Source organism: Electrophorus electricus, chromosome 20, assembly GCF_013358815.1.
Source record: "Electrophorus electricus isolate fEleEle1 chromosome 20, fEleEle1.pri, whole genome shotgun sequence".
NCBI lineage: Eukaryota > Metazoa > Chordata > Actinopteri > Gymnotiformes > Gymnotidae > Electrophorus > Electrophorus electricus.
In genome coordinates, this window is record NC_049554.1 from 2,721,995 (window position 1) to 2,749,181 (window position 27,187).

A 27,187-nucleotide genomic window follows, 5' to 3' on the forward strand; every position below is an offset into this window, starting at 1 on the left:
CTGCCGTGAGTCAGGGGAGGGATACGCATGTGGAGGGGAAATATGTCACGGTGTACCCATTCCTGCCATGCACATGCACACTCCAAACTGCTGTCACTGGGAAAGAGGAGTTGTTTTGCCCAGAGCTTATCTTGTCCTTATCTTGTCCTCCTCTTCCACCGTGAGCCGTCGGCAGACTCCCGTCTACAGCACATACCAGTTCGTGTTTTTTTTCTTTTTTCCAAACAGCCTGATCCACTTCTTAGCTAAGAGAAGTGTTGTGCTTTAGTCATAGATTTAAGACCCTACTGCAACACACAGTGTTCAGTGAGTCAAACTGAACTGGAAATGTGTTGTTTATTGTTTGTTTTGGGTTTTTTTTTTTTACCGTAGGTGACATTATCCAATTATATTTATCTTGCCAATTAACAGAACATAAAAGTATACTGCAAGCCAATGCTAACTGTGACAAGTACCTGCTAGTCATAATTTAATGACACCATTAAATAAAACACACATGTTGTATGTCATCGTGACATACGGCTTAACCGCTGTCGACGTTAGCCGTGTTTTCCCTTTGGCCCGTTGTTTTTAACCTCGACATGTCCAGTGACGTGCAGCGAGCAGGGCAGTGGACACTTGTACTGGACACGGTCTCGTGCTTTCAGACACAAGGCTGCGATGGACGCACAGTTCCAGACCCGCCGTGACACTCGGGTGTCCTCCACAGCGGAGGCGTTCCGTCTCCTTCTCCGCACCCCAGTTCCCTCTGGTGGTAATCTGATCGAGCTTCTCCTGAGTTAATGAAGAATGGCCATTGCTGGGAGAAAAGATGCCGGAGATGGCACAGACAGGCCCGGAGATGGTAGGTAGTCCACAAGGGAGTAGAGACTGACATTGATGCTTAAAGCCTTGTGTTAATGAAGATGAATACTGGGTCCACAGGCAAGTCTCCGTCAATATTATTGAGGGCGGTATGATAGAAGGTCACTCTCAATATGAGTCCCTCTCCCTCCGCAGTGAGCCGTTCCACCAGCATCGAGCAGACTTGGAAGTCTCGGCCGCCACCACTAGTTCCAAGGGAAGTTTGATGACATCTTTATCTTTCTCTCTCTCTCTCTCTCTCTCTCTCTCTCTCTCTCTCTCTCTCTCTCTCTCTCTCACTCTTAACAAATAGTTTGTAAGGAACCTAGCTAATGAAAGGGACCCGGCTAATGAAAGTGTCAGCCATTGGAGAACACTGGTAATGGCAGCATTTAGCAAGGCTGTCTTACACTGTAGCGTGTTGGGTTATATCTGCCACGTAACTTGTTTGCGGCTAATTTGCCGCCTTCTTTCCACAAGAGATGGATGTTGGCCATTCTCTGCTCGCTGACATTCACACAGGACTGAACCGAAAGAGAGGGGCCAAGCCAAAATGTTTTGAGATTATGGAACCCCATGAGAAACATTTGAGCAGGTACAGTGTCTTTTACTCTCAGTGACCGTGTGAGCACTTGCTGTCTCCCTGTCGTGGTCCTAATGTCCCCTGGTGCACGTTCGGCATGACGCTTGGTGTCTCTAAATTAACGACCCGAACACGACTGTAATACACCGCTGGCGAATGGCAGAATCATGCGTAGCCTTGACAGACAGGAAAAAAGTACAAGAAAGAAAGGAAAAAAAGTTGAAAAAGAAGCAAAAATACTGCCGACTGCAAAAACACATGGTGAGGAAAAAAACCCCAAGATCCTCTGGGAGAAAAGAGGCATTAAAAAAGGTAATTATCAGTGTCGCAGGGCCACGGGGCAAAAGGATCTGAATGTTCAAAATGAACAAAGGATTATTCCACAAACGAAAACGTGTGTGTTTATAGAAATTGCCAAATCCAATTATTTCTTGTTAGAGAATATCAACACATGAGGGAAAAAAAACCTGTCTGGACTGCAAAGAGCAATAGAATTCAGACTCCGGGTCTTTAGGAAAACTGGGCTTCATTAATTTACTCGTTTGAGATTTAAGAAGTGACAACTACCACTGAATCCAAACTGCCTGTCACCTTGATCAGCGTCTCTTTGAACCACGGGAGTGGAATTGCAGCGAGGCATGATCAGAACACACCGCCACGCCAACCTCGGGTTACACACTGCGTCCCGGGCTTGAGGGTTAAAAGGAGAAGAGGCCCCTTTGATGAGCTGAATGCCACAGCCTGTCTGCATCTCATTTCGTGATTCATGCCTTGGTTTCATGCTCAGTTACTTGCAATACCGCTGATGAGTGAGAGGTTGAACTGTCAGTCTCCAGTCGTCCAGCTTGCTGTAACAGAGCGTGAAATTCTTATTTAATATAATTATGTTTTATATATGCAGACCTAAACTGGTTGGGCTAAACGGTTTGACCTCTAGGGAGTCTGCAAGTGCTGCGTGTTGCTCCTGCTTTGTCCTGGCTTGTCTTGTTTTTTCCTGTTTTGTCCTGCTTTGTTCTGGTTTGGTCATTACTAGTGTGTTACTCTGTATCAAAGAAGAGAAAATATTGCATCATGTTACATAATTCCTCTTTCACTGTGAACTGGCATGGCAGGAAAAGTTAAAACAGAAATCCATTTAGCCATATGGCAACTCATAGGCTGTGTGTGTGTGTGTGTGTGTGTGTGTGTGTGTGTGAGATAGAGTGTGAGTGTGTAAGAACAGCAGAGCTCTCTCAACTTTCACACTGACCTTGTGAAACACGGAGGCAGATCTCCATGGCAACTCTGCAGCAACCACCGCAATAGCTCCTTCCAAGGAATAAATGACAGTGGCTATGCAGAGGATCAGTGGGAGAGACACACACACACACACACACACTCACACACACTCACACACACTCACACACACACACACACACACACACACACTCACACACTCACACACACACGCACACTCACACACACTCACACACACTCACACACACTCACACACACACACACACTCACACACACACACTCACACACACACACACACACACACACACACACACACACACACACACACACACACACACACACACACCAAGACAGAAAACAAGAGCGAGATCACAACTTATTTTTAGTGTTATGATTAAATGCTTTTAAACAACAAATGACAAACTGCTAATGCCGGTGATTGCGTCGCAGTATAAGTGGCGAGGGCCACATATAATCCCTGGCCCCTTTTTTCCCCTCCCTGACAAACTGCCATCAATTCCCTGTGTGCGTGTGCTGCAGGACCCATCCAATTATTATAAAGGTCAATATTCTTTGAGAAGGTGAACGTAATATACGGAACTCTCCGGAGACCCGAGCACAGAGAGTGCAGCGGCAGCCGGGACAAAATGAATAGCTAATCAGTCTGATACAATGAGTTAAAGTTCATATCTATCAGAAGGGCTCGGCGCCGAGACCTCTGAGAAGTTCTACATATGCCGAAAGAATGGAGGACATTTATGGATGAATATGGTGTAATCAGAGCATTCAGCGACACTGGCTGTGTGTCACTTGCCAAACATCCTGCTATTGTGTCATTTTAGCAAATTAAAAGTGTCTTCTTGCGTAAGAGGGAGAGTCTTTTGTGTCTCGTTGCTTAGCACTCAGAAGCAGCCATTAGATGGAGCCAGTGAACCACTGACTCCACACTTCAGAATGAAAGAAAAATAAGTCATTATACCCTTGCAAAACAAACCAGTTCAAGATATGGACATTAAAATGTTGGATATGTGGTAAAGGTTGGGCTTCAGTGATGGACCAGTATTCAGTTGTGACTTCTGTGTGCTCCTTAAAATATACACTGGAAAATCTATTGCAATGAGGACTTTAATAATGTATATACCTTATCAGATGAGAAAAACTGCTAGACAGATCAAGATGTGCCGTGCAGGGTTTAGGGATGAGTTAAGACTTTGATAAAGAGAGGCATTCAGAAGCCTGAGAGCAGAGGGCTTGCTCAGATTTACACGCTGTCCCTGGTCTAACGCAGGACCAAGCCTCGTGTGTCCCCAGAGGCTTTTAAGGACCGAGAGAGTGGCGGTGTTCCAGGTCCCGGAATACAGAAGGAATACAGAAAAAAAAAAACTTGGGCGGAGGAGGAAGGACACAACCCAAAATAAGACGGACTGAAAGGGAAAGTCTTCCCCCTTTTCCCTGGCGGCTCTGACGCAGGTCGGCTGACGTAAACGGTCGTGTAGAAACGGCAGATGAAGCCCAGCTCTGGGCTGTCATAGCGGAGTCCTCCAGCCCCCCGACCCTCTTCTGAGGGAGCTCACCTCAACCAGGTGCCATAAGGACCTTCTCGCCAGGGTATGTTGACCTCTTTTGATGGGTAAAGAATATTCAGTTAACTCTATGCTGTTAGAGCTCCAGGTGCTGTGGGCTCTTTAATATTCAAGTGGTGTCTCCTTTGTCTCAAGGGTTGTGTGTGTGTGTGTGGGGGGGGGGTCTAAAAGGGCTAAAAGGGCTCCAACCTCTGGCCAGAAACATGCTTAGGTTTGTTTGTGTGTGTGTGTGTGTGTGTGTGTGTGGTCTAGAGCTGCAGCAACTGTACAGCAAAAAAAAAAAAAAAAAAAAGCACACAGATGGAAAAAGGTCTGTCTGCAAGTTGTCCGTCCAGCAAGGAGGGAAATTCAGGGCAACTTTGCCGGTTACGAGTGCTGAAAGAGAGGCCAGCTCACACCTGTTTGATAGCCCATCAGGCCTGCCTCCGTGCACCCTGGGTAAAGCCAGGGTAAGTGCACATCCACTCTGAGCGCAGGGGGATCAGACAGGAGCCCATGGAAGCAGAACGGGGGGCGCAGGGGGAACAGAGTAGCAGGAAGTGCGGGCCTGCCTGTCTCGGGCTGGCGCCGGGGTCGGCACAAAATCAATCAGCCGGGTCACAAATGAGCATGCGAGCCAGACAGTCGGAACACCTGGGGAGGTGACATCCATTGAGTTCGGCCAGAGAGTGGAGTGAAAGAAAAACAACAACACCAACATCAATATCTACACTTGCTGCATCACTACTTGGTGATATAATGGGTATCGTTATTGATTCAACATACGCAGGTGTTTTTTGGATGAAGGGTGAGAATGTGGCTACATTAGAAAAGCAACAGGCTTTCCTAACAGAGGGAACACTGCATTTTAAGCTATTTATATTATTTAAAAAATTGTATTTTTTCCATTAATGATGGCCTGCACATTTGAGCATTATTGTGGTTCTACAAGCCGAGTACCACACATGCACCTAGTACCATACACACAGCTGGTACTATACACAGACCTGATACCACAAACACACACCTGGTACCACACAATCCTTTTTTCTAAGTAGAAAGAGGGCTGATAAACTCCTTTTATTCCAAAACCATAACAATTTATGCTTCCCATATTGATTCAAACCTTTCCTTTTATTTAATAAGCTGGTCACACTTCATGAAATATGAATACCAGTCAATTCATCTCTCCAGTAAAATATGAATCACGATATGCTTTTCCCACTGAAAAGTGCCTCTTAGAGGTAAACAAAAGAACAGAAGCTATATGGTAATATGCTATGATTATGGCAGGGATAACTCACTCAGTAATAAAATAAACTAAGAGAAGTTGGAATTAGCTTTTTCTTCAGTACCCACCAAAGAGTTCAAAGAGGTTTTATTGTCATTTCAGCTATATACAAGTACACAACAAAAACGAGACAATGTTCCTCCAGGACCATGGTGCAACACAAAAACAACAGTGCAACAGACAAAATGCAAATAGTGCAAAATGTCATTAATTAAACAATAATAAATACAGGACAGGACAAATACAAAATGAGTAGACAGTGCAATTATTTAATACAGTACACAGTACTGAGCATATGTAAAGCAAGTTGTGCATAGCAATCAGTGACATGCTACCCTGAACATAGCAGTCACCGGTAGCAGCCAGAACAGAGTAAATAAAATTCTACTCAGGTTCTGCTGAACCAGCAGTCATTCCCTGGTGTGTGCATCCCAAATGAATAACTTGTTCTTATTCAAAGAGACTCGCAAATGTGTGTCAGATGCCCATGTGCAAACAGACCAGCTTTCTACTCCACTCGCCATTAAGCTCAGCGTCAGGGTGACGAGGGGTCGGGTAGTAGAGAAATAACGGCGTCCTGAAGTGGTTCGCTCACCTCCATGGTCAGGGATCGGGGCGCCGGCACACGCAAGGCCGCTGGGAAAACCAACAGAGGCGAATTCAACAAGTCCCGCTGATCCGCAAAGTGATGCCTGAACAGGCTGATGTTTTGACACGGGAACCCAGCGTTCTTTCACCTTCTTTTTTTTTTTTTTGTTCCACAGAGCAATATCAATAATTAGCTGGGATTGTAGCTACGAGAAACCCCTCCAGACAGAAACATGCCCATTACAAGGAAATAATGTCAGCGGAAAGAATAACATGTTTATGACTCTTCTGCTTCATATGATTAATTACACAAGCTTGATTACATCCAGTGGTGTTCATTAAATAGATTTCATATCTCTAAAGTGCTTGGTATAAGTGAATAAAAAATTACAATATAGCGGCGTATTGCCTCTGTTTATCTCTGGGATTATGATAATTATAGCAGCATCCATGGGAGGACGAGGCAACCATAAAGCGACGCTCCTTCGAACCCTTGAAAGTATTGTTTGATCTCCTGTTGGCGTACGGTCCAAGGCCTGTAATCGTCTGTCTCTCTATTATAGCCGCTGTCTACGTGGGGAGAATGGAGCAGTTCACACGCCACGCTGTTGACAAAAGGCACCTTTTATGGACAGAAGGCTTGCATGGCTATTATGCTTCTCTGGAGCCTCCGTAGCCATCAGCGATAATCTCGAATGAAAATCTTTCATTCCCCCTGTCTCTCTGCCGTCTCGGGGAGATCGCAGTTTGATCTATACCCAGCTCATAACCTTTCCTGCTCCTCCTGTGGCTATTTAGGCCTTTTGTCTCCCATGGTCCATCTGTCACCAATGCCCTGGACGGTGAAATAAAAACAAAACAAAAAAACAGGTGTTGGCCTGGGATTCTGCACCAGTGCACTCGGGAGAGGCCACGTGCCGGCTGCAGCCTTAATCGTCCCACATGTGGGAGTTTAGCAGGTCTTTTGCTGTCAAGCATGGAGAGAAAGAAGAGCAACAGACAGGACTCCACAGTGGCTTGGGCTGACCACGAGAGACGCACGTTCACCTCGGGGCACCTTGAAGCTATTTCTGCAAGCCATCACTGAATAGCACATAAGTGCACGGAGCAGCAAATGATATGTGTCAGCCTATGAGAGTCAGCCACAGAGCCATTATAAAGCCATTATGCTTGGCAGTAGGTGAGAGCCTGTTTATCTAGTGATGACAGATATAGATCAGCATGAGGTGCGCTACTCTAGGGCTAGCTGAAGGGGGCGCAGCTGCACAGACCCACAGTCGGGAACAGCTGTCTCAATGAAAAAAAAGAAATTCGGGGCACTTGCTATGACCCCCCGCAAACCTGTGCCATTCTCCCAGTCCCAATTTAGACAGCGTTTTCCTGTCTGTTCTGTAAAGAGACAGACAGCAACAGGAAAATCAGAACAGGCACGGGTGGCGAACACATCACTGAGGACGCAGGAGGCGGGGTGGGGTGGTCCGCAATCCGCTTCACGTTAAAGCCGCTCACAGCCCCCTGTTAGGGCACCAGGGGAACGGGAGTGGGGGATCTGGCGGAGTTGCCACAGGGATGCTGAAACTTTGCAAAGAAGCTGTGAGGCACGGCGCACGCTCCCACGGCTGGAAGGAGAGAGCCATGAGACACGTGTGCACAGACGCGCCGGAAACTCAAGATCGCTCCGCCACTCCGCGCACGAGTGCTTGTCTGCACACGTGAGGAGGAGGAGCAGAAGGCGCGGTCTCTAAGACGTCAAGCATCTCAGGCATCTCCCTGGTGCACTTGAGACAGGAGACAGTGAGAACATTAGTTCTAATTGGGCATTCAGAAGGATGGATTTGCAAGACAGGAGGAGAGAGAGAATGCGAAGGGGTGGATGCAGCACCGAGAGGAAGAAGGAAGTGTTACTGATCTGCCGTTTCGTTTTAGTGCGATGTGAAGCCTGAGCAGCTAAGAGTGGAAATAGGGTAGACAATCTCTGGGAGAAGAAACCATGCAGCAAACTGAGGTAGTGAACTGCTTTTATGTTAAACAGTGTATTTTTATTCTAGAAGAACCGAAAAAGAACCACGGCCATGTATTTTGCTTAGAGAGTTATATTCTAAAAATATAACTGGGTGCAGTTCTATACTATCTATTAAAAAGTTACATAATTTAACATACTGTATGTATTTGTGTATGGTCGGCGTACAATGAATAATTATGGAAATGAAGACTTTTAACTATATGCTAATACCACACCACTACAACAGCAACCGTATGGCACAGATTGTGTACTGTAATAAATAATGCTGACTGTAAGAACTAGTGACTGTGTGTTGAAGCAAACTGCTCAGATGATAAATACTTCTTATTCAGGACTGTGAGTTAATTTTGTAAAGCATATTGCTGTTCTGAACTTGAGGCTGACAGCTAAACCGGAGCATCAAGATTTAAAATGCGTTTGAACACACTGTCTTCTTTCCTTTATATTTTATTTTGTGCTCTTTTTTTGCCTAATCTATCCAAGAACATGCCACAAAAGCTGCTTGAGGAAGAATAATGCAAAGGACTTAGTAATTAGCCCAGCAAAGTCTTGAATTACACCCGTTCACTTTTACCTTCCATTTACTTCAAATTTCCATAGTATTCGTCTTCCAGTGGTGATGAGAAACACAGTCATGTTTAGCTTTGTAGTCCAAGAACCCGTGTTGAGGTCCTGTTTTTACAGAGAGTGAAATATACAGGCTGTAAATTATACAAGGTGTCACTAACAGAAATACATCTATGTATTAGATAATCTTAATTTCCCAATGAATGTTATGGGATGTGATGGGATATGATGGGATGTCAACAAAAAAAAAGGTGTTACCTAACAAAACACCACTTTCACTGTCTTTTCCAAACATGTAACATCCAATTTTAGCCAGCATGTCCTCGGAAAAAGCATTTGAGAATATGACAAATTAAATTATTTGTGTATAACAAAAATGACTAGTAATTCCACATCAGGTCATGAACAATACAGTGTTTAGAACTGAAATGTAGATGTATGAATCAGGACACACGGCGTGTTTGCAGTGTCCTGACTGAGTGTCCTATTTTTGTCTCTTTCAGGTATGTCTCTGATGTAATCTGGAACGCCTCTCTATTGTACCAGGATGTAAGATTCATGGACTGAGCACACAACCAAAACCATCCCAGAGTGCTACACTTCAAGGACATCAAAGCAAGAACTTCTTGTTTCTTTCAAGTCATTCTTTTTGACAAGTCCAGAAGAGTGGGAAAGATGAAACAGAGGAAACTTACATTTGGTGACAACTTATTTGCAAAATTCAATAAGTGAACTTTGGGGACTTTTGTCACATGGACAGATAAGTGCGAGGCTGCTATATATACATATATATACATATATATACATATATATATACATATATATACATATATGTATATGTGTATATATGTATATGTATATATATATGTATATATATATATATAAACCCACAGGAGCCAACGGCTCCTACACACAGTGATAGCGTAATTAATTAACCTGAGCAATGAAAATGAAAGAGATTACAATGGTTTTCATGCATATTCATCTCCTCTTTGGAGTTGCTGGCTCTCTTGTTATTCACTCCATGCCATGGAGGGTACCCTGCCCTCACCAGTGTGTGTGTCAAATCAAGCCCTGGTACTCGCCTCAATCAGTGTACAGAGAGGCTCCTACAGTTGACTGCAATGATCTGCTGCTGACGCAGCTACCCACCGCCCTCCCTACAGAGACTCAGACTCTAAGGCTGCAGAGTAACCTCATCAGCTCAGTGGACAAGAACGAACTCCAGGGTCTTGCAAATCTGACTGAGTTGGATCTCTCGCACAACAGTTTCATCAGTACCCATAACCTAAGAATCACTGACCTGCCAACTCTTCTCAGCCTTCACATGGAGGAAAATCAGCTAAGACGCTTGCCTGAAGCTGCTTTCTCTGGCCTACCCAGCCTTCAGGAGTTGTATCTCAATCACAACCGAATTAGGAGCGTCTCTCCTGGAGCTTTCAAAGGTTTAAATAATCTTCTGAGACTTCATCTCAACTCTAATCATCTTGTGATAGTTGACAGGCGCTGGTTCCATGCTCTGCCTCAATTGGAAGTCCTCATGATCGGAGGAAATCCAGTGGACACAATCCAAGATCTCAATTTCAAACCTCTGGGATCTTTGCGTAGCCTGGTCCTGGCAGGCATGGGCTTGCGTGAGATCTCAGAACGAGCTCTAGAGGGGCTTCTGAACTTGGAGAGCATTAGCTTCTATGACAACCACCTGACCAAAGTTCCAAAAGAGGCACTGCAGAAACTGCCAGGCCTAAAATTCCTGGACCTGAACAAGAATCCAATCCAACTGGTGCAGAGAGGAGACTTCAGGGACATGCTTCACCTGAAGGAGCTTGGTTTAAACAACATGGAGGAGTTGGTCTCCATTGAGCAATCAGCAATGGAAAACCTGCCTGAGCTTACCAAGCTGGAAATTACCAACAATCCACGACTGTCATACATCCACCCTCAGGCTTTCCGGAAGCTTCCAAGTATGGAAAGTCTGATGCTCAATAGTAATGCATTGAGTGCACTGCATCGCCAGACTGTGCAGTCTCTGCCAAGCTTACAAGAGATCAGCCTACACACCAACCCGATTCGCTGTGACTGCCTCATTCGCTGGGTTGGAGCAGAGGGTGACAAACCGGTCCGCTTCATTGAACCTCAGTCTACATTCTGCTCAGAGCCCCCCGAATTAAAAGCCAGGAAAGTGAAAGAAGTCTCCTTTAGAGAGATGGCAGATAGCTGCTTGCCTTTGATTGCCCCAAGCATGTTTCCATCGTACATTCAAGTCAAACATGGGGATAACATAGCTCTACACTGCCGTGCACTGGCAGAACCAGAGCCACGAATCTACTGGGTGATTCCAAAGGGTTTGAAGTTAACTCACTCCGTTAGCTTTGGACGATACCAGCTTCTAACAGAAGGCACTCTGGAGATTTTTGGGGTCACTCCAGAGGAGGCCGGGTTTTACACTTGTGTTGCACAGAACCTGGTTGGGGCAGACACGAGGAGCTTGACACTAAAAGTGGAAGGAGCAAGCAGGGTTCACACGACAAGTCCTCAAAGAAGCGGAGACAACCTTGCGGTGCGAGATATCAAAGAGCGATATGCACTGCTCAGTTGGCAGGCTGGCCACAACGTTCCTGCTGCCCGGCTCTCTTGGATGGCCAACAGCAGCCTGGAAGGTCATCACAGGCATAGCATTCGAATACTGGCTGGCACTAGGGGCTTCAACCTCACGCGTCTCCAACCCGGAACCCATTACAACGTTTGTCTGCATATGGGGCCAAACGACACCTCCTGTGTCCATCTCAGGACTAAGGAGGTGCTCTCGCCAGCTCCTTCGCCAGACCTAACTCCCGCAGTCCTCCTGGCTGTGGCAGCTCTGCTCCTCCTTCTGGTGGCCAGGGCTTGTCAAGGGGGAACGGCGCTCAACTGGAAAGTGCAGGCACTGGAGTTGGAGAAACCTCCTACCTGCATGTTGACCAAGGAGACAAAGGCATTCATGGATCCAGCAGGGCCTCTGAAGAAGCCAGTTCAGCAGAATGGAAATAAAACGTTGTCAGAGCACTGTGGAAAGGAGGTCGGTAATGCTCAGGTGTGCCACGATGCACAGGAGCCAACAAAAGAAGCATGTTGAGAGCCCACAGCTGCGCAAAGAGGACGTGTCACTGAAACCATATAAGCTTTGTAAAGCTACTCACAGTACAGTTCCCAGACAGTCACAACTAACAGCCAACTGCAACTTTACTTGCCAGATCTGCATTACAAAGAGATTGTTCAAGTTATAAGTGCAGTGATGTAATAACAGAGATTTCATTTTTATTTATTTTATAATGAAAATGATCCAGTACATACAGTACATATATGTATATTGAAAGCATTTGTTCATGTATTCACATACAGCATACACAGGAAGTTGAAGGAATAGTGGCAGATGTAAGAGAATTATTATTGATTCTGTTTGTAAGCAACTTTATAACACTGTAATGACAACAGAGCTGAGGGTTGCCAGATAATGTGAAGTACTTATATGTTTTTCATACTGGTATAGAGACTTGGCAGACGGGCAAACAATTCAGTGGAAGACATTCCAAGACTCAACTTTGTGGCAAAAGGTGAGGAAAGAGAGATAAAATAGAATGCTCTCCAGGTTAAAGACTAAATATCACTTTTATATTTTTAAAAAGATATGATATAGATCTATTTGAGAATGAAGATGATGTCTAAAAGTAGGCACTGAAAGAACACACAAAAGAAAGAAAGGTATTTTTAATAACCACACATCCAGTATTTCTTTTTGATAAAAATGGGCTAAATTGAGCACAGAACGGGAAGGTCCAGATCTCTCGAGAGGTTGATTCATTTCAGAAAAGAATGTATGCAAGGCCAGCAGGCCGGAGTGACCTCTCCTCCATAATCCACGCATCTGTACATTTGACAGACTCACACACACACACCTGTGGGTTAATTATAGCTCTGCTCAGGTGGAGATCCCGTCTTTCTTTGTATTCCAAACAAACAAACAAACAAACAAACAAACAACAACAAGAAACAGCTCTGCCAAAAGACTGATTGGCAGCTGACCTCCAGCCTTGGCTCAATGTGCCTGTCCGAACTTCGGTTCAACGTGGGACACAAAAGTGAAAGAGTCTGTGGAAGAAGAGTGAGGAGCATCTGCGGACTCGTGCATGGGCACCGACTCGTCCCGGTTCCAGCACTGCAGGTCCACGAATAGTCAGTGCAGAAATGCTCTCCTTCTCATGTCCTGTTCTCTGGGGGTAAAAAAAAAAGTTTTCCTTCTTTCTCAAAAGTGGAAAGATAGACATTAACCTGCCACACAGCTAACTGGGACACACTCGACGGAAAGATAATTCCAACACTTCTCTGTGTAAAAAGGAGGAGACTGAATACAAATGTTTTGTTTTTTTTCCTTAAGAGCTTGTCAGGTGACTTTATTCAGTGCACAGCACTGAGCATTCATCAAACTAGGGGACTCCTCACTAGTGAGTGACGTGCACGGCAGGAAGGTGAGAAAGTCCCTCGTTTGCTAACTGTCCGGGCACTGAGGATCACGAGCCCCGCTCCTATCACTTCTCGAGTGTGGGAAACCACCATTTTCTACAGTACGTCATTTATGGTAATCCTGCATTTGTTTGAGTTTTGTCAGTTTGTGGTCGATGTGCCCCCCTTGTTTCGCACTCTAACTGTCTCCGCTGCTAGCATTCCTTTCCATTTGATATCATGTGTTGGCTACTGATTCTTTTCTATCATGTCAAAGCTGTACATACAGTAAATCTACCGGCATTTCTTATTCAGTGCTCCACTTCACTTTCAGAAATAATTTAGATGATTGTGTGTTAAATTCTATTTTGAGGTATCATTAAATCATTTTGGACTGATAATTGGCTTGGTTCATTGGTGAGCTTTGACATGGCGGATTATACTGCAACTCAGAACAGGTGGAACATTTAAATGATGCTTAAGCGCTAAGCATATTTAAAGGGACTTGGGCCACATTTTCTCATCATTATGTTTCATGAGCTTCACATGGCTTAAGTCCACAAGAGGTATAATTTCACAGCACTACTGATGCACCTGCAGCAATTCTACTCCTAATTATAATGAGCATAAATATTCATCTCGCCGAAGCTGACTTAACGCAGAAAGGAGCCGCTCTACTTCCTGGAGGTTTGTGGAGACGCTCAGAGCTCCTCCGAATCTCAGAGTGAACAGCCGAGGGCAAGTGGCGCTCGGTCGTCCCAGCAGCGAACAACCGTCCCTCCGCTATCCCAGAGTTCTCACAGCCTCCAGCTCCTACAAAATGAACCCCGATTAAAGGGATCGCATTTCCTAAAAATGGCAACTTCGGAAGAGTGATTAATGTACGTGAGGAAAAAGGTTGAGAAGGAAAGTGAATGAGAGAAGGGGAGGGGGAGTATTTTCCCAAATCATCCTACTGCCTTCAGGGCCTGGTGAATTTAACCTGTTGCTTTTTCTGGCATTACGCAAATGACAAATATTATCGTACAGAAGAAGGTTGTGTGTTAAGAACACAGATACCAGTTGACTTTAGAGTAAAAAGCATACGATGCATATGTCTCCTTACATCCTTGTCTACAACATCCGCTAACAGAGCAAGGACAGACAGTGTCAGAGATGAGGAGCCCCAGTCTTACACAACTCCCTGAGTGCACAGCTAGTGTTCATCTCCACATCACAGCTCAAGGACATATATTTAGGTTAAATAAGGGAGGGGAGCGGTGTAGTTGAAGTTAATTTAAGCCTGTCCTTTATAACATGTGGAAGTTGTTCTGGTTTTAATACCATTGTTGTAATGAACATGGTCCCTGAATATTTTATGTATTTAATGATGCCTGAAAGTTAAACCAGTTTTGCTTCATCTTGTAACTCATGTACAAGAAATGTGAAGGACAAAAATAGATAAATAGTTTACAACTACTATGTTCCCACAATACAGACACACACACAGCCACATGAAAAAGTTGAACCCTTTGGAACTATCGAGATTTCTGCATGAATGGTACTGAAAATGTGGTCTTATCATCGTTTGAGATACAATAACAACTAAAGAGTCAACCAAACTCACATGTGATATGTGTAATAAGAATCAGCACTACTGCATATGCACAATACAAACTTTGCAGTGATCCGAGGGTTTGAGAGCATCACGTCTTGAGCAATGTGGATGGATGGTTGCTTCATGCGTAAAGCTTGTGTGGTAAAAATAATACAAAAAGCTCAAAAACAAGCCTTATTTTCCCTAGAAAAAAACAAGACAGTTAATAATGATACTAAAAAAAAAGCATCTGATACATTGCCCCTCCCCCTGGGATATGATACCCGTAGGGAAATGATTTCAGTGTGCATTAGTGCCTTCTTAACATTCTTCATATTCAATAATATTGAAAACTATTTGGTCACCGATGTCATGACAGGGCATTTTCATATCATTCCTTCGGCACTGTTACCCCAGGGCTCATGGGCTCTTTTTTAAGGATTACCTTTTGAGGATCCTCTTTAAAGAAGTCAGTTTGCTAGAGGTTCATATGCTTTTATCATCAGTCATATGGATATGCTTAAATCATATCTTCAATAAAGATGCAAAAATGTAATGTGCTCTGTGTGTTGTTTCTTAAATAGGACTATTTTTTTTATTCATTATAATGACTTAGAGGAAGATCAGATTACATCATGCAGAAATACTGGTTATTCAAAAGGGTTCAGAAAGTGTATTGATTTATTAATTTATTTGGCGGCTCTATGCACATAAGCCATCTGTGAGACAAAAACCAGCGTCACGCAAAAAACTACACCACCAATTTGAATATGGAGCAAAACAAAACTCCTATATACTGTGAATTATGTGGGCCTTTCAGCAGAAAGCATTAATTATGCAGAATTAGTTCTGAGTGCCTGTGTTATGCAGGATCAAAGTGGTGGGCACTTTGTTTATCGACACCTGTACATCCACTCATTCATGCCATTTTTCAGTCAGCCAATCATCTGGCAGGAGGGTAATACGTAAAATGACACGGACAGATGAGCTTCAGGAAATATTCACATCAAACCGCCGTTGGTGCCAGATGGGCCGGTTTGGGCATTTGAGCATTTGATTTGAGTTCTGCTGGGATGTGTCATGCACCATTATGGCTACAACTTACAGAAAATACAATTTTCGTAAATATATTTACAATTTGCAGTTCACAGTTTGTCTTATAATGGCTACACCCAGCATGACAATGCACTGCATAACAAAGCACGAGTCATTTTAAACAGGATCCATCACCATGACAATGCAGTGCATACCAAAGCACGAGTCATTTTAAACAGGATCCAGCACCATGACAATGCAGTGTTGTACAGTGTCCTCACCAGGCAACAGATCTGGATCCAGCAAGGGCGTCTTTGGGATGTGGCAGTACAGAAGATTCACAGCAATGATGGGACACGGCGTCAACACCATCCAGGATATCAGTGGAGTTTTTCCCAACACTTTTGTGAAATCCATGCCACAGAGAGCTGAACCTGCTCCCACCCATTCATTTGGTGCTTCTAATAATATAGTGCATGTATATAATCCTGACAAAAATGGGATTACATAATCTAGCTCAGAAATACCCCTAAAACAATTATATGGATGGAGGTGTGCCATCATCCATTTGTCTTATTTGTAATGCTGCCTGGATTCAAATGACCCCCTTCTAGCCTATTAAGGATGCAAATGCCAAAATATGAATCTTATTGCATCACTGAACTGTAAGTCCTTCACTTAATGGGGAAAAATCTATTTTCACAGTTCAAGATCAAAGCAGAAATATCATAACCATTTTGCAGCAAGCCGTACTCCAACATTATAGCATGACGGCGTAAATGGTGGGGTTGCCAGATTAATGAATTTAATGAATGACCCACTCAGCACAATTTCCTGATCAATGAGAGATAAAACCTCGAGATGAATTTGATTATCTTGAGCTTAATAACACCCACTTTCATTCCAGCCTGGCTGAAAATTTCATTTGTGTTTCAAAGCTACACTATATAACAGAACATATTATTCAGTCCTCCATTAGCCGTTCAGTTATGGATGGTGTGAAAGGCAAAGGTATGTTAAATCCATGAGTCAAAGCATGACTACTCACAAACACGATCAGCACAGAACCATTAATGAAATGCACTTAAAGAAATTAATGAACAGGAAATAAAGCGCATGCCATGTCTCAAATAAACCCGCTGGAAAGAATTATGGGCTGCGTGTAAACAAGACTTTCAAAAATGGAAGTCTTCGAGGTTTTAAAGTTTCCAAAAAAATGCAACAATTGGCTGCTTAAATGATGTCCGGTTTACGTAGTTGGAAGTCAAGCCGTTTTTAAAACAAATGCGCAAACAAACTAGTAAGATGAGGGGTTTTAATAATACTTTTTATGATGTTATAAGGGCACACCTGCAAATTGTATGTAAGTATGCAAGACTTATATTTGACAAACAGAATCTAAATTCCATATCCATCTACTTTATTATAAAGAATTGTAGGTATTACTGTCTATAGCCCCTCTGTTACTGTGTACAGTGTGTGATCACTATCAAGCCTTTTAACAGTTTCTGACCAAATGATTACTTCTTTTGTTTTTCAATAGAGGACAACTCTGAACTCAGTAGTGACTCTGACGCCAATAAAACCCTAAAATAAAAACCAATACTGCTGTGCCTGATTAATTTGTACAAGTTCAAGACCCACAAACATGCCAGTTCCATGTCAGGCTTGATAGGCTGCTGAGAATTGCCCAGCGCACAAATAATGTTCGGTCAGCAGGGGTCCTGTGTTCCTGTCCCACCCGATAGCCTTTTGGCCATGGGAACATTCCTTAACCCCTCCACCTTCTTCTTCTTAAACTATCTAGATCTTCAGTTCTAGAAAGCGGCTGTAGGTGGTCGACGATAGTAAAATTGATTGTGAAATCTATTTAGCGTGGCTATTGATTTCCTCATAAGGAGAAGGAAGGTGTGCTGGGTGTGTAAGATAATGGAATATGAAATGGGGTAGAGAGCACACAGAAATGGGAAGTGACTCTGGTTAATGGAGTAGAACTGGGCTGCTTCAGTGGGGTGAAAATGGGAGGATGGGCTGGGCTAAAGCGGACAGCGCGCTGCCGTTAGCAACTCTGAACTAACTACTGTCATCTCCCCCAATCCTGAAGGGTAACTAAAATGGCCCAGTGGTTTTCTTAATCAGACATCAATGGGCATTTTAATTATTTCAATTTGTTTTGCTATAACAATAAAGTGACAAATAAAGGACGCCAGCGCTCCCAGTCCAGCTGCCTGTGGGTGAGTGGTTGGTCCACAGAGCGCATGCATGTCCCGTGCTGCTGCTGATGATTAATGGCACTGCGCGGTTACGTGCCATTAGCACCTAGTGCGTCATGGTCTTTAAGGTTTTCTACAGCGTTTAGCACAAGCGCATAACAGCAACAAGACAAGCATGCAACCTTTGTCATCTTATTCCTGTTTTTTATTGGCGTGAAAGCAATAGTAAAAGCATTTGGTGCAATACTGTTCTCAAACATATACTGTGTGGTCATCACGGTAAAGTACAGTTAATGTCCCGTGACATTTAGCTCACCAGCATCCTGTAACCAGACTTGGGAACCTTCTACTTAGTACAAGGGACGCACTTGATCAAATGGGAAAGAAAATGCCAACACCTTAATCGGGCAAACAAAGTAATTTATCCAGCACAGCAGAGCCACGAACGGGAAGGAATAAAGAGAGAGCGAGAACCATAAAGCCCTCATCCTGGCGCTGACATTAAAGCAGCAGAGTAAAACAGAGTCAATAGTCTGCGCGTGCAAAGGAGCGCAGGATGATCCACTGCGCATGTGCAGATCAGGGAGGGTCGCACAAGTGATGGATTCGGGGACACTCGCCGGCAGAGCTGTACAGGCCATGGCGGGATTCCGATCTGGAGCCACCACTGAAGGAGCTCCAAATCGTAACCATCTTGTTTTCAATCGGAGGTGATGTAAGTACGGGTGTTTGTGAGAGAGAGCGCACGCTGACGACTATTCAAGCTTCGATTGCCCCACTGGCTGTCTAGTTAGGCACTGCCAGTAATGTTAGGGCTGGCCCATTAACGTAATTAAACGAATGTGATTAAAACAACAGTCTTAAATGGGAGAACAGCAAACCACTTTCCAAGAAGTTATGAATCCCATTTTACTGTAAATCACGTCACTCCCCTTACACGACAACTACACGTCCACTCACAGCACGAAGGCCTCCATGCAAGTAGTTTCATCCAATTCATCTAAAATCCAACATACTCCAAGTTATCAAAGTGTATAATTTGTGCGCCCATCAAAGCAATATTTTCAGTTTATACGCGTGAGTGTGCAGTGATTACAGACACGTATAGTTAAAATGTAGCAGGTTCTCAAAGCATGGGAACAACAGGACTCTGCGTCCGCCTGCTCCTCACGTGGCTACACAAGCCAGCAGCGAACAGTAGCCCTACTCCGACACGCTTACACGCAACCTTCCTGCCCCCTTGTGGACCTGGGAGAAAACTGCATTTCGCATCTGAAAAAATAAGAAACGATCCCTTTTGAAAGACAGATTAAAAAAAAAAGGGAGGCAAAAAAGTGAAGCAGTTTTTGTTTTGGTTTTTATTATCTATTTATTTAACTACAAAGAAAAGCAGCTGACTTGCTCTGAAGCAGAAACACATCTGGGGAAAATAAAATGAACAAACCCAATATTATGGCAGTGATCTTAGCATGAATGAGTTTTCTTAGGCTGAATACCATATGGTACACAAAGTAAAATTCACACATGTGCAATTTGCACCATTTGAGGGCTCAAATGGGATTCAGAGGTGCAGGGGGTTGCTATACAAATAAGTAATATCTCTCTATATTTACATATTACACATTCTTAAATTAAAAAAAAAAAAAAAAAAAAAAAAAAAAAAAGTACACCTTCACATCCACCATCAATACAAGCATCTCCCTCGCCATCAGGGGGTGGTGAAGTGTTGCAATTTTTCCACATGTATAATGAATACTGTCCGTTCTGTTACTTCTACCACCCCCTGGTGGCGAGATGCTTGTATTGACGGCTCGTTAAATCTTTCGCCATTGATGCTGCCTGTGTCATGCAGAGAAGAGGACAATTCTGTACAGGCAGAGCACAAACATTTGGTGGCTTCCCGTCAACTGCAAACAGAGAGCGAACTGTGCAACAGATGAGTAAAGTAAAGTGACTGAGTCGCCCCACTGCTCTACATATGTGAACAGGAACAGGTACGGACTCAGGCTAAACTCACATCATACACCGCAGCAGGGCTAAAACGTTAACGTCGCTTATTTATTTTAATTTTCATTTTTTTTTATTTTTTTTTTAAACATGCCAGCAGTACTGGATGCAACTTTAAATGAAATTTTCAAAGTGGCAAAAGAAGCTAAAAAAATAAAAATAAATGTCTGCAGGACATCTGGAAAATCAGAAGTGTTGGAAGAGGTGAAAGCAAAAGGAGGAACAGGAGCTGTGAGGCCGTATGCTCACTGGGCCCCCACAAAGCTACAACGCACAGAGGCACCCCGGGGCTCGGCGCACGGGCCTCAGCAGCGCTGACCTCCCCATGCAGACGGGGTGCTCATGAGAGGCTGGACGAGGCAGGACGCCGCAGAGGAACCGGAGGAGCCAACCGGGGTGGGTGTGGAGCATGGGACACGCCCACTCGCAGTCTCGCCGCCAAGGAGGAGAAGGAAACCAGCGTCACAGCATGCTGCGAGTGGTGAGAGAAAGCCATCAGCATAAGCTACTTGGCAGATCTAGGCCTGTTCGAGCTAGAAATCTCCAGGACACGCCGCCACCCAGGGGCTGCTTGCCACAGCAGCTCTGAGTATATAACGCAGCTCACAAGTTACGATACATTTGTACACGTTTATAATACCAGTGGTATTTGCAAGTTCATGGCCATCCAGTATTTACAAAGACTCAACTGTACAAAGTGCTATTTTCTGTGAGCCCAGAAGGCACCAGATTACTGAGCATGCTCTGTCAAATGACTGCACACAACTGTGGGTCAGACACAATAAACATGTTCACCAGTCAAGCTAGACAGCAAACTCAAAGTTAAACCCCTGAACTAGAAAACGATGCTCATAAATAAATAAATTATGCAACCAGCAAGTGCACACCCACACACACACACACCCATACACACGCAAACTCCTTTGCGCAGTGAACCGATACTGTAATGCTCGGGAAACCTGACCAATAAGAACTGTGCGATCTGTTCCGAGACCTAAAAAAAAGTCTGCTGGCCTAAAGAGAAAAATAACAGGTAACGTTAATAAATCCGTTCAAAGTGTTTTTACAGACATGCAAGCCAATTGACTAAGTGGATACAGAAAGCTATTTAAGTATGTTCACCCTCCTTATGTAAGAACTCTTTTTCATTGTGAATTCTGATTATAACCTTTTCTAGCAGCAATTCATGCACACCTTTGCACCTGACACTAACAACGTGAAAATAGTAGGTCTCTCCATTACGCATGCCAGTCTTATACGAGCAAAACATCAGCTTGAGACAGAGTTTCATATAAAGACTGAATCTGGCATATACTGCCCATTACCGAAATGCGTCCAACATCACTGTACAACTATGTTACCCGTGTTCTAGGCCCAGGGTTACGCACTTCTAAGTTTACCGCATCAGAGCGTGCGTAACCCGCATGCCCGCTTGGCCGTCCTCGCCTCGGTTAGGCTATGAACATCTTGATGACTTTCTGGATGACCTGGCCACAGCCAGGGCAGGGTGCGTGGAAGCGGTGCAGCTTGCGTGCGCAGGGGAAGCAGGTGATCATGTGAGCGGTGCGGCCGTGGATGATGTTGCCGTCGCGGGGCCGCATGCGGCACAGCCGGCACGGCTCCAGCAGGACCTGGCGCCCGCCCTCGGCCTCGCCGTCCAGCAGCTCCTGGCTCTCACTCTCCGAGCTCTCCTGGGAGCCCGGCAGAGCCCGCGCGGGAGCCTTCCCCTTGGACGAGCCGCCGCAACGGGGCGGCAGGTTGCGGGACACGCGGTGGGAAGGGAGGACGACGGGGTCGGACACGGTCCGCGGGCAGTCGGGCACGTCCACCCCGCCGGCGTCCTCGTCCTCGTGGGCAGGGAGGGCCGGGCCGCAGGCGGCAATATCCGGCACGGAGACGGAGGGCGCCAGCCGCGGGCAGTCCTTGTACCAGTCCTTGCGCATGGCCCAGCAGCGCATGCAGTAGCGCTGCAGAGGAGAGTTGAACTTGCGGCACTCGGCACACTGCCACGCGTCCTGCAGAGGGAAGAGGACGCGCCCCGTTTAACAGGAGGGTTACACAGCTGAAGACACGCCCCGTTTAACGGGAGGGTTACACAGCTGAAGAAGACACACCCTTTTAATGGGAGGGTTACACAGCTGCACTGCTCCACTTGACTTGCAGAAAGAACCTAGGGTGCACTTTAAAAGGTCACTGTTTTCATCTTCTGTCAATTTCCAGTGGAAGCTTTCATTTCAGGTGAAAAATAGCAGGCAGAGCACATCCGATAGACAGGATGTCTCTTATAAGAGCTTTACCTCTCTGCAATAAAGCTCACCCAGTTCAGTAAATTCACCTGTGTGGAGATCTCAGTGTCTGTATCATCACTCAAGCACTGAGAGTCTTCATCCAGTTCATCTTGCATCTGAGAACAAAGCAAACAACAAAGAAAAGTACTCAAAACACCCAGAAAACTATTCAGTGCCATTTGAATATGCCAAGAGTCAGATATAGAGAGCGAGAGAGCGCGCGAGAGAGAGAGAGAGAGACACACACACACACACACACAAAGACAGTGAGTGAGAGAAGACGGACTGATGCCAGTGGCAGCATTCACCTCCTTGTCCTCCTTTACGCTCCGCCCCTGCTCCTCCTCCGGAGGAGGAGACTCAGTATCGCTGCCCTGCTCCAATGCCGCCTCCTTCATCTCCACGCTCACCTGCTCGCTCTCTGCCTCGTTCAGGAACCACAGATCGTCCGTGGTGTCCGACACAATGGCTGTGTCCTCCTCCTGCCCGGGAGACAGCTACTTCCTCAGTCTAGTTGTGTGACAAACCTCCCTGTGCTTCCCGTGTCACGTGCATGTCCGTGCACCGCCCCTATCCCGCACTGAGGCCAGGCGCAGTGGAGCTACAGACCATTATTGTAACCGTGGTAGCTCAGTGGCTAAGACACTTGACTTCTAATCGTAAGGTTGCTGGTTCAAGCCCCACCACTGTTGGGCCCCTGAGCAATGCTCTTAACCCTTAATTGCTCGAGCTGAACTCAGTCACTATTGAAGTGACTTTGAGTAAAAGTATCAGCTAAATGCCATAAATCTAAATCATTCAACAACGTTCAATGTTCATTGTTGCCACTTCAATTCTGCGAACCCACCTTACAGGCTTCTTGCCTTTCTTAAATCTCAGAAGGTATTTGGTGAATTCTTCATTCTCACTGCTGCAAGGCTGCACCTCTTACTTGATTCGTATGGAGGTCCGTCGAGCCGTTGCTCCTGCGGGTGTAGTTGTTACGCAGGTTACCCAGAAACCACCAGGGCAGGCCGGACAGGTCCCACTCTTCAAGACTCACGTCCAGCTTCGGTCTCTTGCAGGCTGACCGGGGCAGTCCGTCTAAAGAGTCTGTAGGCGATTAGAGCAGATGTTGGCTGCGCGAATGATCAGAAACTTAAATCAGCAGCATCTGATTGGGGAACTGCACCTGTTTGGTATCATCAGATGACAAGACTTGAATCACAGTCGAAACTATTTTGTGTGGAAGTCTTTTATTGTGTGGGTGTGTGTGTTTGTTGCGTGCACGCACACACACCTTCATCTGTATCCCGTGGCCTGCGCTGTGAGGAGCTCTGCGCGGCGCAGGCACCGACCGTGCCGGCGCTGAGACCCTGTCCGGTGCCCCACGTGCTGCTGGACACCTACGCAGGAATGGAGAGTAGAAATCAGAGCCTGACGCAGCGGAGGATGCACAGGCAGGACGGCAGCTCCTCTCCCGCATAGGCCACGCCATGCGGCTTGGACAGCCCCGCACTCACAGGGACAGGGAGACAGGGGGACAGGGGGGAGAGGGAACTATGCTGGGGGTCTCACATGGCCAAAAATCCTCAGAGGATTAAAAAAAACCCAAAAAACATCTCATTACGCTCAAAAACAACGATTATGTCAAGGAAAATATAAATAAATAAAGAGTAGGCAGTCATTTAAAGCACATATGGGAGTAAATAGATTGCCTACCGGCATTCCAGATGTTAAAAATATGAAAAAAATAATAAAGTTAATAAAAATATTAAAGTTAATGCACTGTATCAGATAAATTATGCAAACCAAAAGTGGCCACACCTTTTAATAACACATACCATGCAACTGTTTGCCATCTTTACAGCCTGTTCCTACGTTCTAAGCACTGCTCCTCCCACCCTCTCCCAAAAAGGTGTGGCCACCGCAAGCATCAACGGAAGAATCACCAAACTGCCACGCTGCCACACCAAACTCTTTCGCCAACAGACCCACTCGACTATACCATGGCGTTCCTGCATTCCACCCCCACCCAGACCGACCCCTGGGCTGTGGCTGACCGGTAGGAGGGTGTGGGACAGAGTGGGAAAGGGTGGAAAGGGCCGGTGAGCGGGAAACGGAGCTGCCGACCAGCCTGAAAAACCGACGGGGCAGAGAAGGAAACTCTGAATGACAAACAGAGACAGGGACTCTGTTTCCCCATTGGCCACGCCCACACTGGTGGTGCCCCTCCCCTCCCCCAAGGACCACCAGGCGAAGCCGGCCACGGGGACGTACAGAGACGGTGCCACTCTGTACACACACGACTGGCGGAGCTGGCTGCTCTGCTCTTCCCCTCTCATGGCAAAGCACAAGCAGGCTCACTGCACTGGACGGCCACCAACTAGAAAACCTTCAGAAACCGAAATTGCATCGGAGCAAAATCCACTGAAATTTGGCGGTCTCCCTTAGCTAACTGATCGGCATTAGGAAAAGTAAAGATCTAAATAATGGAGCTCATTGACACAAACGCCAAAATGAAAATAAGCAGATGTGTGAACATACTTATGCTCTGTTTATTTCTGCCATAGATCCGTGTTCCTTCCTAGTTGACTCCAAAATAGTACTTCTAAATAACTTTGACAAAATATGTTAATGCTGCTGTCAGCTTACAAGTTGTCAAGCTCACAGTGAGGATCTGTGAGGTTTCTGCCGTTTGCCATGAAAGGGGCCGACGAACAGCGCGTCTCCTATGCACCAAGCTGTCGCTTTACCTGACCAGGATCTTCACAGGGAGACTCATTAGAATCCTTGCCGACTGAAACATTCTTTGCTGCGTCTGCATTTCAAATGAGACATAATAACAAACAAACCAAAAAAAAACCAAAAAAAAAAAAAACCAAAAAAAAAAAAAACCAAAAAAAACCTTTGCCCTTTATTAAAAAAGCATACACCAATTCTTAGGAACGAGAGAAACTTCATGCCATTATCAAGGTCTGTGGGGGTGAGAAAATATATTAAATGGCAGAAGAGTCAACCTTGTAAGATTCTATAGTTTAAATACATTTATAACGCAATTTCTCAAAAAAAAAAAGAAAAGAAAAAAACTCCACACACGCACAAATGCACGCACACAGAAATAAAACTGTTCACAAAAATAAAACTCTAAATAGCAGTAGCAGGCAACTTACCAGAGCCATTCAAAATAAACAAATTCCTCTTCAGCATCTCATACACAGGGCTGTGAAACAGATCGTAGCCTATTAATCTGTGATGTCATGTGAGGAAAATACTATCTAATTTTACTGTTATTACACATTACACTAGTTTCACTTAGTTTATAGCAGGTATAAACCTACCTTGGGTTTTTAACAGAAAAACTCTCAACCTCCAGCAGCTCTCCAAGAGGGTCATCTTGACAATGGACAATGTGCTGCCTTTGCTTATCATACAGTTCCTTTACTATAATGTATTGGCCAAGGTAGTGCATGACCTGTAGAAATTAGGGACACATCACAAGGAGACGTTTCTGGTGAAAATATTTTCAACATAGCTAGAATTCTGCCAAGGTGCAAGTTTGCAGACAGGGTTTGAGAGGTGCAAAATGACATTTCCCCACAATGAACCTAGTAGCTAATGGCAGGACTCACCTCCTTCAGCGTGAAAACCTCCTCTTGAGCTCCGCCGACCCGGAGAATCTGCAGCAGAGGGGCTTTTGGCTGTACCTGCAGGGTCAACGAAGAGTTCCTTTTGTTTTTTTAAACACGACGCTCGGGCTGAAATGATTCACTACCGTGTGTGTGTGTGTGTGTGTGTGTGTGTGTGTAAGATGTTAAACACCGACCTACCTGACTCCCCTCCCCTGGCAATGCTCTGCACGATGAGCCCGAACCCGGATGCAGGGTCGCGGACAGCGAGGTCATATTTAGGTGCCTACCCGCAAAGCCACTAGAACACACAAACGATAAATCCAGCGACTTTGAATCACGATTTTAATGCCTCAAGAAAAGAAGGCGAGCTGTACAACTCTAATGTGGAACTAAAGGTCGGCCAGCCACGTTCTGCCTGGATGGCTGGGTGACAGGTGGCCAGGGCGCTTCAGGCGCTGCCTAGCCTAACCTAGCCAGTTATCTACACTTACAGCCAGGTATCTGTCAGTATAACCAGTTTAAGGTTCCATTTAAATGTCCGTCATCGCTATAAACAGTACCTTTAACGTCTGCACACGGAGGGTTAAGCTAGCTAACCGAGAAAACTGTGAACTTAATGAAGGCTCACAAAGTCCTCGGCTAGTCTGAGGGACCTGCCTAGTTGCTAACCCAGCTAGCTAGCAGCTAGGCTAGGCGAGTGGCTTTCAGCACGCTAACCTAGCCAGAGAGCTAGCGTTAGCTACCTAAATCTACATTACGGTTAAGTGTGACAGCGCCAAATTAGCGGGCTCCTTCAATTGTAACCGGAAAGTTTTGTTTTAGGTCTCTTATACGTTACCAGCTAGCGTTAGCTTAGCTTAGCTTAGCTTTCTCGCCAGCTAACCGCTAGCCCACCGTGTAGCTAAAGCTGTGGAAGTAAATTGATGTAGAAATTTCACCGGTTCAGGGCAAAACTCACCTGGCATTCAGTCAGGGATTACATCATTGCCCCTCTCCACAGTATAGGGACGTGCTAACGAATAATAAAATAAGGTTTTGGGTTTGGGTTTGAGGCAAACTAACTAGCAGCCGCCTACAAATGAAGCGCCGTGGTGGCTGGGACGTGGGAATTAAGAGTCGATTCTGAAAGAGTCGATTCCATGTGCCACAGATCAGTATGTTCAGGAATCGACCGCAAAAACATCTCGACGTTTCTTGCTTTCAAAATAAAAGCATCCGAATATAATATTTTACTTGGTGCAATAAGTTGTTTTTTTGTTTTGTTTTTTGTTTTTTTACGAAGCCA

General features: G+C 45.2%; 2 protein-coding genes across 7 annotated transcripts in view; one reads left to right on the top strand and one right to left on the bottom strand.

Annotated features, from left to right (window-relative positions):
• The window catches only part of lrrn2 (leucine rich repeat neuronal 2), a 37,666-nt gene extending 24,093 nt beyond the window's left edge, over positions 1-13,573 (top strand). The window contains exons 2-5 of one of the 5 annotated variants that reach the window (XM_035520360.1): positions 648-844; positions 1,000-1,438; positions 3,951-4,270; positions 9,197-13,573. In XM_035520360.1, the coding sequence (XP_035376253.1) occupies positions 9,637-11,808 (2,172 nt within the window). In that variant the 5' untranslated portion in view covers positions 648-844; positions 1,000-1,438; positions 3,951-4,270; positions 9,197-9,636 and the 3' untranslated portion in view covers positions 11,809-13,573. Of the gene's footprint in view, positions 1-647; positions 845-999; positions 1,439-3,950; positions 4,271-7,942; positions 8,109-9,196 lie in introns of those variants that run through there. The other 4 variants (XM_035520359.1, XM_035520361.1, XM_035520362.1 and 1 more) reach the window with 4 other exon arrangements.
• Positions 13,574-19,335: 5,762 nt separating this feature from the next.
• On the bottom strand, positions 19,336-27,011 carry mdm4 (MDM4 regulator of p53). 2 transcript variants are annotated; one of them, XM_035520355.1, is made up of 11 exons: positions 26,861-27,011; positions 26,101-26,200; positions 25,903-25,977; positions 25,612-25,745; positions 25,444-25,493; positions 25,027-25,091; positions 23,571-23,676; positions 23,223-23,383; positions 22,600-22,773; positions 22,339-22,407; positions 19,336-22,018 (listed from the first exon to the last, which is right to left on the bottom strand). In XM_035520355.1, exons 2-11 carry the CDS (start codon positions 26,173-26,175, stop codon positions 21,455-21,457), a joined length of 1,473 nt encoding a protein of 490 aa, XP_035376248.1. In that variant the 5' UTR covers positions 26,176-26,200; positions 26,861-27,011; the 3' UTR covers positions 19,336-21,454. The 2 variants fall into 2 exon arrangements, with proteins under 2 accessions (XP_035376248.1, XP_035376247.1); XM_035520354.1 differs by having other exon boundaries at positions 22,600-22,788.
• Between the last annotated feature and the right edge of the window lie 176 nt (positions 27,012-27,187).

Bases quoted from the DNA above. Each gene is read 5' to 3' on its own strand.
- mdm4 (XM_035520354.1), bottom strand. From the start codon at position 26,175: ATGACCTCGCTGTCCGCGACCCTGCATCCGGGTTCGGGCTCATCGTGC. The intron at 25,494-25,611 runs GTAGGTTTATAC...TCTGTTTCACAG, and splicing joins TTTTCTGTTAAAAACCCAAG to CCCTGTGTATGAGATGCTGA. The intron at 22,789-23,222 runs GTAAGAGGTGCA...CTGAGGAAGTAG, and splicing joins CGGACCTCCATACGAATCAA to CTGTCTCCCGGGCAGGAGGA.